This window comes from Nomascus leucogenys, chromosome 22a, assembly GCF_006542625.1.
Source record: "Nomascus leucogenys isolate Asia chromosome 22a, Asia_NLE_v1, whole genome shotgun sequence".
NCBI classification, from domain to species: Eukaryota; Metazoa; Chordata; class Mammalia; order Primates; family Hylobatidae; genus Nomascus; species Nomascus leucogenys.
Window position 1 is genome coordinate 78,400,482 of NC_044402.1, and position 13,448 is coordinate 78,413,929.

General features: G+C 36.3%; 1 protein-coding gene across 1 annotated transcript in view; it reads right to left on the bottom strand.

Moving 5' to 3' along the window:
• Positions 1 to 13,448, bottom strand: part of PDE11A (phosphodiesterase 11A) — a 428,560-nt gene that overhangs the window by 357,939 nt on the left and 57,173 nt on the right. Inside the window, exon 2 of the mRNA XM_003253771.4 lies at positions 10,052 to 10,210. Coding sequence (XP_003253819.2) covers positions 10,052 to 10,210 — 159 coding nt within the window. The remainder of the gene's footprint in view (positions 1 to 10,051; positions 10,211 to 13,448) is intronic.

Sequence of the window (13,448 nt, forward strand, 5' to 3'; positions counted from 1 at the left end):
AGCTCATATTACTTTTAAAATTAGGAAATAATCTTATCACCAAAGAAAAGGAAAAAAAATCCAAGAAAGGCAGAGATACCCAATTCAAAGATAGACAAATACACTTGGATTCTACTAAATTTTACTTTTCATCAGAAAGGAATTTAATTTTTAAAAATTCAAATTCAAGTATTTCAGCATTCTAACATGAAAAGAAGCAATCTTGCTATTTTATTCAAATAATACTAAACTAGTTATTCAAAGAAGACCATTATCTGTCTTAATTTGAAATCTCCAGTAAATAAGAATTCACTACATCCCATTCTAGTTCTTTAATAACAATTTTGCCTGCCAGCAAATTTATTTCTAATCTACAGTTGCAAATCATTATCTCCTGTCCAAGTCCTGAATAAATCAGAGAAGAGTTTATAAGACAGTTCTTTGTCATTTTGCACTTTTAGAAGTGGCTTAACTAAAATACTGTTTCAAGTCCTGCCAGCATTAAGAGCTATGGATGTATATCAGTCCTTTAATATCGGAACGCACCAAGCTCTCCTTACCCCCCAAACTTTTCCTCCTAGATGTGCCAGAGTCCTGTCTGTTCAGCACTATGATGCGTATCTACTGCCTGGCTATGTCAGGTTATTATCATCCAGTCTCCTTAACTTCTCCAGTTCAGGGGATGGCAAACTGAAATTGTGATTACAACTTAATACTCATAAGAAGATACAACAAAAAGTTACTTAAGGTTAACATAATAATAAGACAATACTTTCTTGAACTTCAAGTTTTAGTGCCTAAGGCAGCCTAGAGGGGTTTCCACATACTCTGCAGGATCTAGGTAAGGTAGTTTGCAGTTACCAGGAACATGAAAAATAAATAAACTCAGTAACTGAGTTGAGTCCCCTTTACTCCAGGTGTTCACACTTTACACGAACACCTGGAGTAAAGGGGAAAAAAAGAAAGATTCTGTTGAAGAGTCAGTCACAATGTATCACAGTTATTTGAGCGACAGCTCTGGATCAAATCTTACTTCCTAGTGAAATATCCTACTTTACTGCTAGCCCTTTTGATATTACCTAGACTAACTAAGCACATTCGTATAAATAAAAGCTACATAAAAAAAACTGAATAATCTAAATTATGAAAATTACGTATCCTGGCCAGACATGGTGGCTTATGCCTGTTATCCCAGCACTCTAGGAGGCCAAGGGGAGAATTGCTTGAGCCCAAGAGTTCAAGACCAGTGTGGGCACCATAGCGAGCCCCATCTTTTAAAAAAATTATGTATCTAATCACTACTTGAAATTACATTATATACTTATATATTTACTTTGTTGTCTGTTTTTTATCACTAGAATATAAACTCTGAGAGGGCAAGAATTTTTGTCTGCCTAATTCATCAGTTTAACTTCAGCATTTGGAACTGTGTCTCAAACATAATACTGTCTACTAAGTAGAAACGCAATAAATAGTGAATGAATGAATAGTTCTTCCACACAAATGGAACAATATATAGCTATTAAAAATAGTATGCAGATCAATGATCATGCAAAGTCCTCCACATTCAGCACTGTAACAGTAACAGCCCTATAACTTACTAAGTTCATTTATTTTTCATGTTCCTGATAACTGCAAACTACCTTACCTAGATCCTGTAGAGTATGTGGAAAGAAATAGAAAGAAGGATGTTGCAACTAACCATGTTTCATTTCCTTGGTAACTCTTAGAAACATAAAAAGAGGAACTAGGGAAGCTAGGGAAGCAGGAAATTACAAATGCCAGTGTATTAGCCATCAAGAAGACTGGAATTTCTGCTGCAAGGGGCCTGTAAATCTACATGCATACCAAGCAATATCTGCATTTGGAATTTAAAAATACACCATGTAGGTATCATCCTTTATTTTGTTCAATTATTGTGTTACTGATTTCCTTAAATTCCTTAATATTTGATCATTATATATTTTCTCAATAAATGTTAGTCAAAATTCAACTGCAATCTTTTGGGGACATCTGGAAAAAAATGTTAAACTATAGGAAAAAATATTAGGAAACACTATTAAAGACAAACAATAATCACTTTTGGAATAGTGCCTACTTAGGTCTGAGATGACAGAATTTGGCTTAAGCCTTGAAAGAAAGGTGGAAATGAGAATTCCATGCAATTAGATAAGAATATAGGGAAAAGTATGGGAGTGGGAAGTCCAAGACAAAATCAGGGGCAGGGTAGACCAGTTTTTGTTGAATGTTAACCCCTAAGCTGGACCCTGGCAGGCCAAGAAGAGGAAAAGAACAGAGCCATGACACCATGGCAATATTGCTCTAATAGAAAAAAAATCCCTGAAGTTTAACCTGAGTTCTGGCAGGTACTGTGTTGGTAATAGCTTTCCCATAAATCTTGGTGGTTGTTGTTTTTTTAAGTTTATTTCTAGCCCTGAAAGAACAAAATTATTGAACAAAGTCATAAAATACAGCAGTTAATGTCAATGTATAACAACTAAATAATTGAATGGGATTAAATTAAAAATAAACGGCATTATAAAATTTGAAGACTACAGAAAAGACTAACTACTTTCACTTAATTCCATTTCTATCAAAACAAGGGGGGGAAAAAAGCCAACACATACCAACCAAAGATGTTGAATTCCAAACACACCTGTTTCTCTTAATAAAGAATGAAAGTATGCTTGACAGTATTATACATTTCTTTCTGCCTCCGTCTTGGCAGCATTTTAGAAGGGTGAGTGAGAAAAACTTCAGTTCTTTCAAGGCCAGGCCAGTGCTTGCTTATTCCTTGTAACTCCAACTTCGTCTACTACAGCATCTTTGCCAGAGTGTTCAATAAATTTTATTTCCATTATTTTATTCCACTACATCTATGTTAAGATTCAATTATAAGAAGAGAAGTGAATGTTTTTTATTGATAAGGCAGGAAGGTTTTCAGAAAAATGAGCAAAATAATTAATGAAACATATTTAGAGAACTTAATGGTCTCTGTTTTCAATATAATTCTTGATTTCATTTTTCTCTGAACTATATTGGCCTTCTAAAGCTATTACTGAATTACAGAAACTGGTTTATTTTTGGTAGAAAGCTGCAGTGCCACTTGAGTTCCAGATTTTAAAATTCTTTGTAAACAGTTGGATGGATTATGATAAAGAAGAATCTTGGTTGTTTTTGAACCACTCGGTCAGATATAGTCGAGTGAACACATAAAACACAAACAAATTGGTGAACAAATTATAGTTTCACAGTGATCATATGAAGCCTGGTTAACAGCTTTTAAAAGGCAAATAGTGCAGTGAGTAGATCATTTAAATATAGATAAAATATTGGAATTAATGAGTTATGGGATTCAATCCAAATTATTCCAGGACTGAAGTCTTATTGATCAAATATAATGAAATCATGAGCCGTCTGCCAGGACTTCTAAAACCTTTTTGCTAACGACCGACTTTTAATTATCATTTTTATTTATTTATTTATTTATTTATTTATTTTTTGAGATGGAGTCTCACCCTGTCACCCAGGCTGGAGTACAATGGCATGATTTTGGCTCACTGCAACCTCTGCCTCCCGGGTTCAAGCAATTCTCCTGCCTCAGCCTCCCAAGTGGCTGGGATTACAGACGTGCGCCACCACACCCGGCTAAATTTTTTTTGTATCTTTCCAGAGATAGGGTTTCACAACGTTGGCCAGGCTGGTCTTGAACTCCTGACCTTGTGATCTGCCCGCCTCGGCCTCCCAAAGTGCTGGGATTACAGGCGTGAGCCATCTCACCTGGGCTTAATTATAGTTTTATTTCAACAGATTCAAAAATCTAACTTAGTTGAAATGTAGGCAGAAAAGGAAAAAAAAATGAAATGAGAACACAAAGGGTATTTTTAAATAATTAGTTAATTCTTTTTTTAGCATTTGTGTATCTTTTATAAAGACAATGGTGAATTAATATAGAACATAAAAAGTTGCCTGGCAGAGTTGTTGTAATATCACTATTCATGTACATAACAATGTTTTTAAAAAATATTCAAAAAGTACCTTTGAAAAGTACCTTCTGTGGAAACTATTCATAAGATGACAGAAGAAATCTGTCTTTGCTCCCATGAAATTGACTTTATTAAGCTGATTAGTTGTTTGAGGGTTGGTTGTTATAGTAGTACTACAGCTTGCAGCCATGTCTAAAGGTAATCTAATTTTTTTAAAAAATCAGTTCTATACCAGTCAAATCCCATGCAAGTGATACATGTGTGAGCTGCATTCAGTCTTCTGGGATCATCAATTTGTTGCCCCTTCTCAGCATGACACAGTCAATATTCCCCTCCTCACTACAGTAAACTTAAATACCTTGTGCACCCCTGACATCTCAAGAATCCTAAACATTCTCCTCACACTATTAGAAATGTGAGGCTAGGAGTTTATAAAATTCTCCCTATTATCTGGCTATGAGTCTCAGGCCTGTTGCTGATAACCAAACTCCAGCTTCTGCAGAGACTCATTAGTATCATTCAGGCACCATCCTCAACACCAGTTGGCAGGGCAGCATCACCAGTAACAAGCTCCTGGAACACAGCCAGCCCCTCAGCCACCAAGCTCGAGTTGGCTGCATCCCAGCTCTATGGGGTGGCAGAACATGTCAGCATGAAGGAGAACAGCAGGGCAACCAAACACTCCAAATCATGAGCTGAAGAGAGGTGACCAGGGCTAAGGAAACCTACAGAGATTAGCCAAAGAAGAACTTCAAGCCACAACTGCTAATACATTGGCTGTTGGAAAGTACCTGCAATAAACATATCATACTTTATGGAACACTGTAATATGAAATGACACTTTTAGGGCAGGGGTATAGGAACCTGGGAAGGCGGGTAAGAGCCCTTGCTCATTTCCATTTCCCAGGTTCATGCTGGCGTGCCCACACATCTTAATAGATCACAAATGTTTGCTCCTATCCAGGTCTCATTATTTTCTTCTCCAAAATAATACCTTCCTTCACTCACCCAGGAATAACAAAATAATGACTTAATTGAATGCAAAGAGTCTAGTCATACCACCTAAATCAGCTAGTTTATACATATTGCTGAAAAATAGGAATATTTGTTTGAAACCCACAAAGTGAACCAGAAAATTCCAATCATCTCTCCTGCATGATCTGCCTTTGTGTGTACTTTCAACGTGAATTATCAAACTAGTAATTTGTCAGTATGGAACTTAAATTATTAATATGTGAATATAGTAGGCTGTATTTCATACAAACTCTCACCACTGCTGATAAAATTATCAGCTAATTATCCAAGAACTTTAAAGAGAATGAGGATTTTAAAGTCATTAAAAGGGAAGCTTTCAGGCAGAGGCTGGATGACTATCTGTCAGGTAAAGTTTCCTGCACTGGATGAAGGAAAAGGTGGCAGTGAATGGACTTGGTGATTTTTCAAGTCTCTTCTACTACAGGATATATGTATTACATGATGTAGCAAAGCCACTGAATTATAGGTATAGAATTTTCAAGAAACACAGTATAGTGGTCCTATGCACAATTATGTTAAGTACATAAATAGCCCAGAAATGAGTATACCATATTTAATTTTTAATTTATCTCAGTCAAATGATTTACTGATTTCCATATTACAAAATGTTTTAAAATTATACAGAACATAACTTATAGTCTCTAGATGTTGACATTTTAAGATATCAGAACATACAAATAATACTATGCTAATGTGCAACAAATCTACTCATGTGAATAACGACATGGCAGCTATGTGTATAAAATAAAATTACAAACAGGGTTCAAATTACTTTAGTCTGGCTTTGAAATATATGGTGAACTTTCATGAGGCTCATTTATTGATAATAAGTGCTACCCTAAGCACTTTACATCTATTGTCTATTTTACTCCACACAACAACCCTGTGATGGAGGTTCTGAGGCTAGAGAGATGCAGCCACTTGCTGAAGGTCACTCAGTTAATAAGCAGCAGAGCAAAGACTTGAACCTGCCTTGGAGACTTTCTAACTCCAGAGCCTCTCACCTAACACTCACGACATGGCTTCCTTTTTGTTTTCTTGTTTTCTTACTTGTAGGCAACATTGAAATTACTTTGGTTGCTGCAGTTTATGCTATTGAACGTGGGAGAAGGTTTTCTGAAGTCTGCTTGGCTGACCAAGGAAAACTAATTTGAGTTTTAAAATGTGAAGTGAATGAAGTTGGCAGAGCTCTGAGAAATTAGGTACACATACTGCTACCATTGTAAATGGGATCAATATTTCCAAAAGCTATCTATAACATGGAATGAGAGCTATAAAACTTTTCTTGCCGTTTGACTCAGTAATTTCAGTCTTTGGAATATACTCTCAAGGAAATAACACCAAAGAAAAAGGTAATTTGTTCAAGATGTTCATTCAGGGGCTATCTGTATTAGTGAAACACGGGGGGAAAAAATCCAAATTCTCACTAATAGGACAGTGACTAAGCAAATTAGGCTCTGTAGAAAAAGAAAGGAAGAAAATTTTATGACCTCCCAAAATGACAAATGTAGAATATATTCGTATGTGGATGCATATGTAAGAAATAACTGGGTTAAAATGTAGAATGCAAATTAGTACATATAAGGATAACCTCGTACAACCAAGTAAAAGAGTACGTGCATTAATAAGGCAAGAGATTCATGAACTTATAAACAAATATATCCCCCTTTTAATTGGAGAAATCCCAATAAGGGAGGAGCATCTGGCATATAGATTGCGTTTAATAAAAATGTGTCTTTAAATGAGGACAAACACAGGCTATTTATTCATCCCGTGCTATAACAAGGAAGACAGCCACCATCTCTTGCATTTGGAACACTCAAAGCGGAGTGCAAAAGTTTTATGGTGAAAAAATAGAAGACTTTAGGTATGTTCTGAGTGGAGGTTGTTGGCATGGGGAAGCTGAAGGCAGGGTAACTAGAAGATGGCATTTTAGGTAATGAGTTCAGGGAATATATCTGGCTTTTCTCTCAGTGGCTCTGAGTTGTAAGTATGCAGGAGTGGAGGGCATGATGAGAGCAAAAAAATAGGGAAGGTGGCAGTCTTTGATCAAATCCTGGCTGTGCTAGGCTGATTGCTACAGAGACTGTGATTTGGCCTTCTAAGCTGCCTGCTGAAGAGAATGTGGGTCTGTCATTATGTGTGGACTGGTCATTGTCCATTTGTATACCCAATCTCTCATATAGAATACCAGTTTATAATTTTAAAAAAGGTTGTAACTCAGAAACAGCCAGATGGAAGAGATACATAGGGCGAGGTATAGGGGAAGTGGTGCAGAGCCTCTGATCCTTCTCTGGGTGTGCCACCCTCCCAGCTACCACCATTCAGCAACCTGGGAGGTCCACTTGATATGAATGTATAGACTTAAATTAGACAAAGGTAATTTTTAAACTGAGACCTGACTGAGATATGCATGATACCTCACATGTGTTCACATGCTGTCAGGAAAAGCTAATCAATCGCTCATGAGAACTTACTAAGTCCTAAGTTCTCTTCCAAGTTATTTCCCCGGATTCTCTCATTTAATCTCCCTACAGCCCTGTGAGATAAGTGTTACTATCACCCCTCTTCTAAGAGGAGAATATTGTGGCCCAGAGAAGCTAAGTAACTTGCCCAAGGTTACTGAGGCCATGGCAGAGATGTAATTTCAACCCAGATAGACTCACCATATGGCCAGTACAGCCATTATACTTTGCTGTCTTTCCTTATTTGGAAGAAATACTTTCCCGTGAATCACTTCTAGATTTTGTCTTCTGCTTTTTTCTGTTTGGTTTGCGATATATAGGATCCTTTCAGGAAATAACAATAACCATACGCAGAAGTTGTTGAGATAAAATACTCTCCAGCTGGTGCCACCTGCATGAACACAATCTACCTGCACTAACTGGTAGGACTTCTTACAAGAAGTGAAACTAGAGTAGGGTTTTCAAGTCGGGTGTGGGAACTGTAGAGGCTGGAAGATAAAACGCCACTGTGGCACATGGGATAAATACAGAAGGGAAAAATATATCATTTCAAGCTAGAAAATACTCAGATAAGGCTGAATCTAAGAAAAAAGTTGCTTGGGGATAAGTGACGAATTAAGAAGAATATTTTAAAACTCATAGGGAAAATATTAGCTCAATTATTTTAAAAAATTGTATTTTACACTTGCGTAGTTTCTTGTATTTTGCAAAGTATTTCTCATTGATGATCTTATTTAATTCTCCTGCTATAGAGTGGTGAATAGTATAGTTGACAGATGAGAAAACTTCAGGTCAGAGATAAGTGTGAGCTGTGCATCCAAGCAGCTGCCTGTCATTAGCTGAGCTGGGACTCAGTCCCAGGCTCTCATTCTTAATAGAACTAAACATTGATGCTGTTCAAGAAAGGCACAGATTCCTGTGCAAATCTTCCCTTTAAATTATTCACAGCTCATGAAGCTCTATTTCACAGGTACAAGTCCATTAAGAAAAGTCCAGAAAACAAATCTAACATAAATGGAATCAAAGATAAGAACTAAATATATAATGAGTTCCTTTTAAATGAAGGCATCAGGTCAAAGGCAGGACTACCATTTGTGTACAAACTAAACTGTTAGGGGGATGGCATGGGTATGTAGTGGTTATGTTTGGAAAGACGCAAAACCCAAATCCTTCTATCTAAATCTGTATAAGAGGCACATCATCTCAGGACTCTGCCATCTATGATACAAAATGCACAAAATGAAATTTCTGCTTTATCTTACATTCCATGGAAATATCTTTATTGGAATAAAGTGGCCTACATTTATATTCACTTCTAAACAACGTCCTCTCCTTCTCATCTGTTTCTGTCTGATGGAGGCCTATTTTTGCTTCAGAGGACAGATCAAATACCACCTCTTCCAGGAAGCCTTTTCAGATCCAAGGGAGAACAAGCCTCTCTTTCCTAAGTGCCCCCAGCCTGTCTGAGAACAACTTGCTGATGATTCTTGTCTCCTGCCTTGTGTAGCTCCTGGATGACGTAACATGATTGGGATTTACCTTTGTGCCTCCTAGGATCCCAATACAAGTGCCTCATACCCTATAGCATTTTACTTCATTGTAAGAAATCTTTTGAGGTCCTATCATGCTCTATGAATTCATAAACCTTTAAGGAGAGTTGGGCCATCTCAATTCCACTATAAAAACGACCTTAATCAAGGACTGTCTTCACTTAAAAACCTTCTTGTTTCCTTACAATCATATTTCATGTTGACCTTCTGTGCCAGAACATTTGCATTAATTTAATGCATTTGTAATTAGCATTGACAAATAAACCCACATCCAGAAGGTTAAATTATAAAGTGTTTTTTAATTAAATAGGAATATGAGAATCATCAAACTTAAATAAACTAATTTGAGATTTGCTTTTAGCACAAATTTGATAAATATTCAACCAGATTTTATTCAATATAATGGTAGAAGCTTCAAAGCCAGAACTTCAGTTCTTTGAGGACTCTCTCTTTTAATATAGGCTGGTAAATAAACTACTAGTGAAAGAACTTAAAATTTCAGAGCAAAAAGTACTTTACTTCCACCAAGGTTAATTACTCTTCAGGGACAAAAGTAATTTTCTTTTTATTAGCAATTTGGAATAACAATTAAATAACATTCTTTTTATTGAGATTTTTATATAAGAACTGAGAAAACAATTCTTCGTTGTAGTTATAAAAATATAGGAGAAAGTGCTGAGTTTCTGAAACCCAGCAATCTTCCTATATTTTCTATCTTCCCTTAGGCCATGTGTGGTGGAGTTGTGATCCTTATCTTACTTATAAGGAAGATAAAGACCAGGGAACAACAACAATACTACGGAGGCTTATAATGAAAAGCAAGCTACAAAAAAGATGAAGTAATTATTTTCAATTTTACCACATTCTATGAAATATGGAAAAACTCCCATTTCATTTTGTATACCATGAGAAAAAGCTCTTTGATCCATGAATGGGCTAATCCAACAGCTATTCACATAATTCCTGTCTTTTAAAGGAGAATAGCAATCAATGACCAAGAAGAAAAGTACAACTCACAAAAGGCATGACATCTTACCTTTTCATCATCTTCAGTAAATGGAGCTCCTTCAGGAATCTTATTTATCGCTTGGGCCACACCAATAATCTCACCATCACTGTTTCGGATAGGCATGCACAATAATGATTTTGTCTTGTATCCAGTTAGCTTGTCGATTTCATCATTGAATCGTCGATCCTAAAAACAAGACAAAGAAAGCATTAACCACATGTGCATTGTTGTCAGGGAGAAGGAGAGAGAGGTTTATTTCTGCATATGATACCTTATCACTGGGAACTAGCCCCATGGATTTTTAATCACAATAACAGATTTGACTTCATTTTTAATTCACCAAAGGAATATAAATCCAAATAAGTCAACACCATAGTTGTTTGCCATAGTAAATGAAGACAGAAACTTTAAGCCCAACTGCAACACATCAAAACTGGGGAAACGTGTTTTTAAGGAAAGCCTATAGTATGTGATTTATGAAAACATGTTATTTCAAAAAGACAGGATATGAAATGTCATATAAGAAACTTACATGAGAAATATATACTAAACACTGTGAAAAATTATTCAATATAGAACTACTTTATTTCTGGCCAAAATGATCCTGTGAAAAAAGAATCTATGAGTACATAATGATATTTCAAAATCCTCCCAAAATGATGTGGGGTATGGAGAGATAAAAGACTTCTCTATAGAATGCCAGCTAAAATATATAAAATAAATGATAAAATTATATAATATGTATTTTGCAACTACCAATATAATTATGTTTACAAGCAAGGGTCATTAAGTATGTTAATACCATTGGGTGAAAATTGTTTAACTTAAACAGTATAGTCACACAGTCTCAAAGTGCCACACCTAAAGATTCCTTATTACAAAGGTAAAAGGTGTCTTTGTAGTGAGTAAATCTGGTGAACGCTACCTCAAGCAAGTAAACTTAGCATCACTCTTAAGAAGAAAAACTAACACCATGTGCCTCCCGATATAATGCAATGGGAAGGACACAACATCACCAAGAATACAGTGTTCTTGTCAAATGTGTAACGTGAATCTAATTATTCAGGAAATGAAAATTAAGAAATGTAGAGATCATCAGTCATTCTATCAGAAACCTAACCCTGGATGCTTAAAAAATGGCAAGATCATGAAAGACAAAAAAAAGTTTTTTTAAATAAATATAAAGTTAAACCATGGGAGCTATACCAATTTAAAGAAGACTGAAGAGACCTGAAATCCAAATAAAATATGTGATCCTTTACTAGAAATTCCGAAAATTCCACAAAGGATATTTCTGGAGGGACAATTGGAGAAAGTTAAGTCATATAATTGTATCATTATAAACTTTCTTAAGTATGATACTAGTGTTCTAATTATGCAGGAGAATGTCCTTATTCTTAGGATATACATGCTAGAGTATTTGGGGAGTGAAATATCATAATACCTTCAACTCACTTTCAAGGATGGAAGGAATGGATGGAAGGAGGGAGGGAGAGAAGGGAAGGAGAGAGAAAAAGGAGGGTGGAAGGAAAAAAAAGAAAAAGATTGGCTCCTGAGTAACTGTGACTAAAAATGCTCCAAGGTAGATGATAAACTGGATCCAGTCTGATGATAAAGCTATTTCAAGCCAGGGGTTGGAGTGAGGCTTCTTCCTGTACCTTTTGAACACCCCTGTTAAAGGATGCTTAAAAGACAAAAACAAAGCACTGGTGCCTATGCTATGCTATTCTCGCTCTGTCACCCAGGCTGGAATGCAGTCATTTGATCTCGGCTCACTGCAACCTCCACCTCCCAGGTTCAAGCAGTTCTCCTGCCTCAGCCTCCCAAGTAACTGGGACTACAGATGCGAGCCATCAATTTTTTTTTTTTTTTTGCATTTTAGTAGAGATGGGGTTTCACCATACTGGCCAAGGTGGTCTCGAACTCCTGACCACAGGTGATCCACTCGCCTTGGCCTCCCAAAGTGTTGGAATTACAGGCGTGAGCCACAATGCCCGGCCAGGAGTCTTTAAATGCCATTATGAGGCCTGGTTCTGGTCTGGTGATCCATGGAGGCCACCCTAAACCCCAGAGAGAGGAGAGTCCAATTAAAGAGAGGGAAATCAAAACCCAAACCAAACCAAATCTCCTGCTCAAAATAAGTACGTGATTCAGAAAATCAGCAATCTGTATTAATTATTTTTAAATTTCTCTGAGGAACTACTACATGTCAGGCTATGGGCTAGGTGGAATTTGCAATCAAGTAGGTGAGGCAGACAATGTATAGATGTATATTTATATATTGTGGTAAGTGTTACTGAGAAAAAAGCAAAATGCATGAGAGAGACTGAATATGAAGGACTTATTTTTATAGGGATCAAGGAAGTTCTCTCTGAAAACAGAACAAATAAGCTGAGACTTCAATCATGAGTAAGAATTTTCCAGGCAAAGAGTGGTGGAAAGAACTTTCCAGGAAGATGAACCAATATATATAAGGTTCAATATATATAAGGTCCTGAACAGGAAAAAGCTTAGTAAGTTCCAAAAAGTCAAAGGTCAATGTGGCTAGAGTATAGGGAGACAAGGGGAGAGTGAAAGAGGAAGGCAGTGACCAAATGGTGCCAAGTCTCACAGGCCTAGAAAGAGTTATATTTAATCCCAAATGCAATGGAAAACCTTTGAAGATCTTGAAGCAGAAGAATAGCATTGGCCACTATTTAGCACTTAGATTCTCTGCAATTATCTTACCAGTTTACTTGTTCTCCCCCCAACTAAAATATAAAATCTAAGACAGCAGAGATTTTGTCTCTCTTATTTACTGCTTCATCCTGGCATGCATATTATACATGCACAATAATATTTTTTAAATAATTTATTATTTTGAAAAGATTGCACTGCAATTATGCAGAATACAGAAAAGTTGTTAAGGCCCTAAGGCTCCACATACAACTCTTTGGCATATATGTAGAGACATTTTTCCAAATATATAGAAGAGAGGTACACAAATGTTCACTGCAACATCAATTATGAAAATTAAAAATGTGAAGTCATTTGAATGTTGATCAAGAGAAAAATAAATTATGATCTTGTGGTTTGGTACTGTATTATACAACAATTTAAATGAATAAATTAGAGCTACCTGTATCAACATGAACAAATGTCAAAAACATAATGTTAAGTGAAACAAATAAGCAGCAGTCTGATACCATCTATATAATACCAAAATACTTAAAAATAATACTAAATATCATTTATGGATTCAAATGTGTAGCAAAAGTATAAAAGCACGTAAGGGACTAAATTTGTATTAGTGATTACCTGCGGAGAGGAAGGAAGGAAGTGGCATCAGGGAGAAGCATAGAGGAGGCTTCAACTACAACAAGAAAGCTTACTTCTTTAGAAAAGCAATTCAGGGGGGCCAGGCGTGGTGGATCACGCCTGTAAT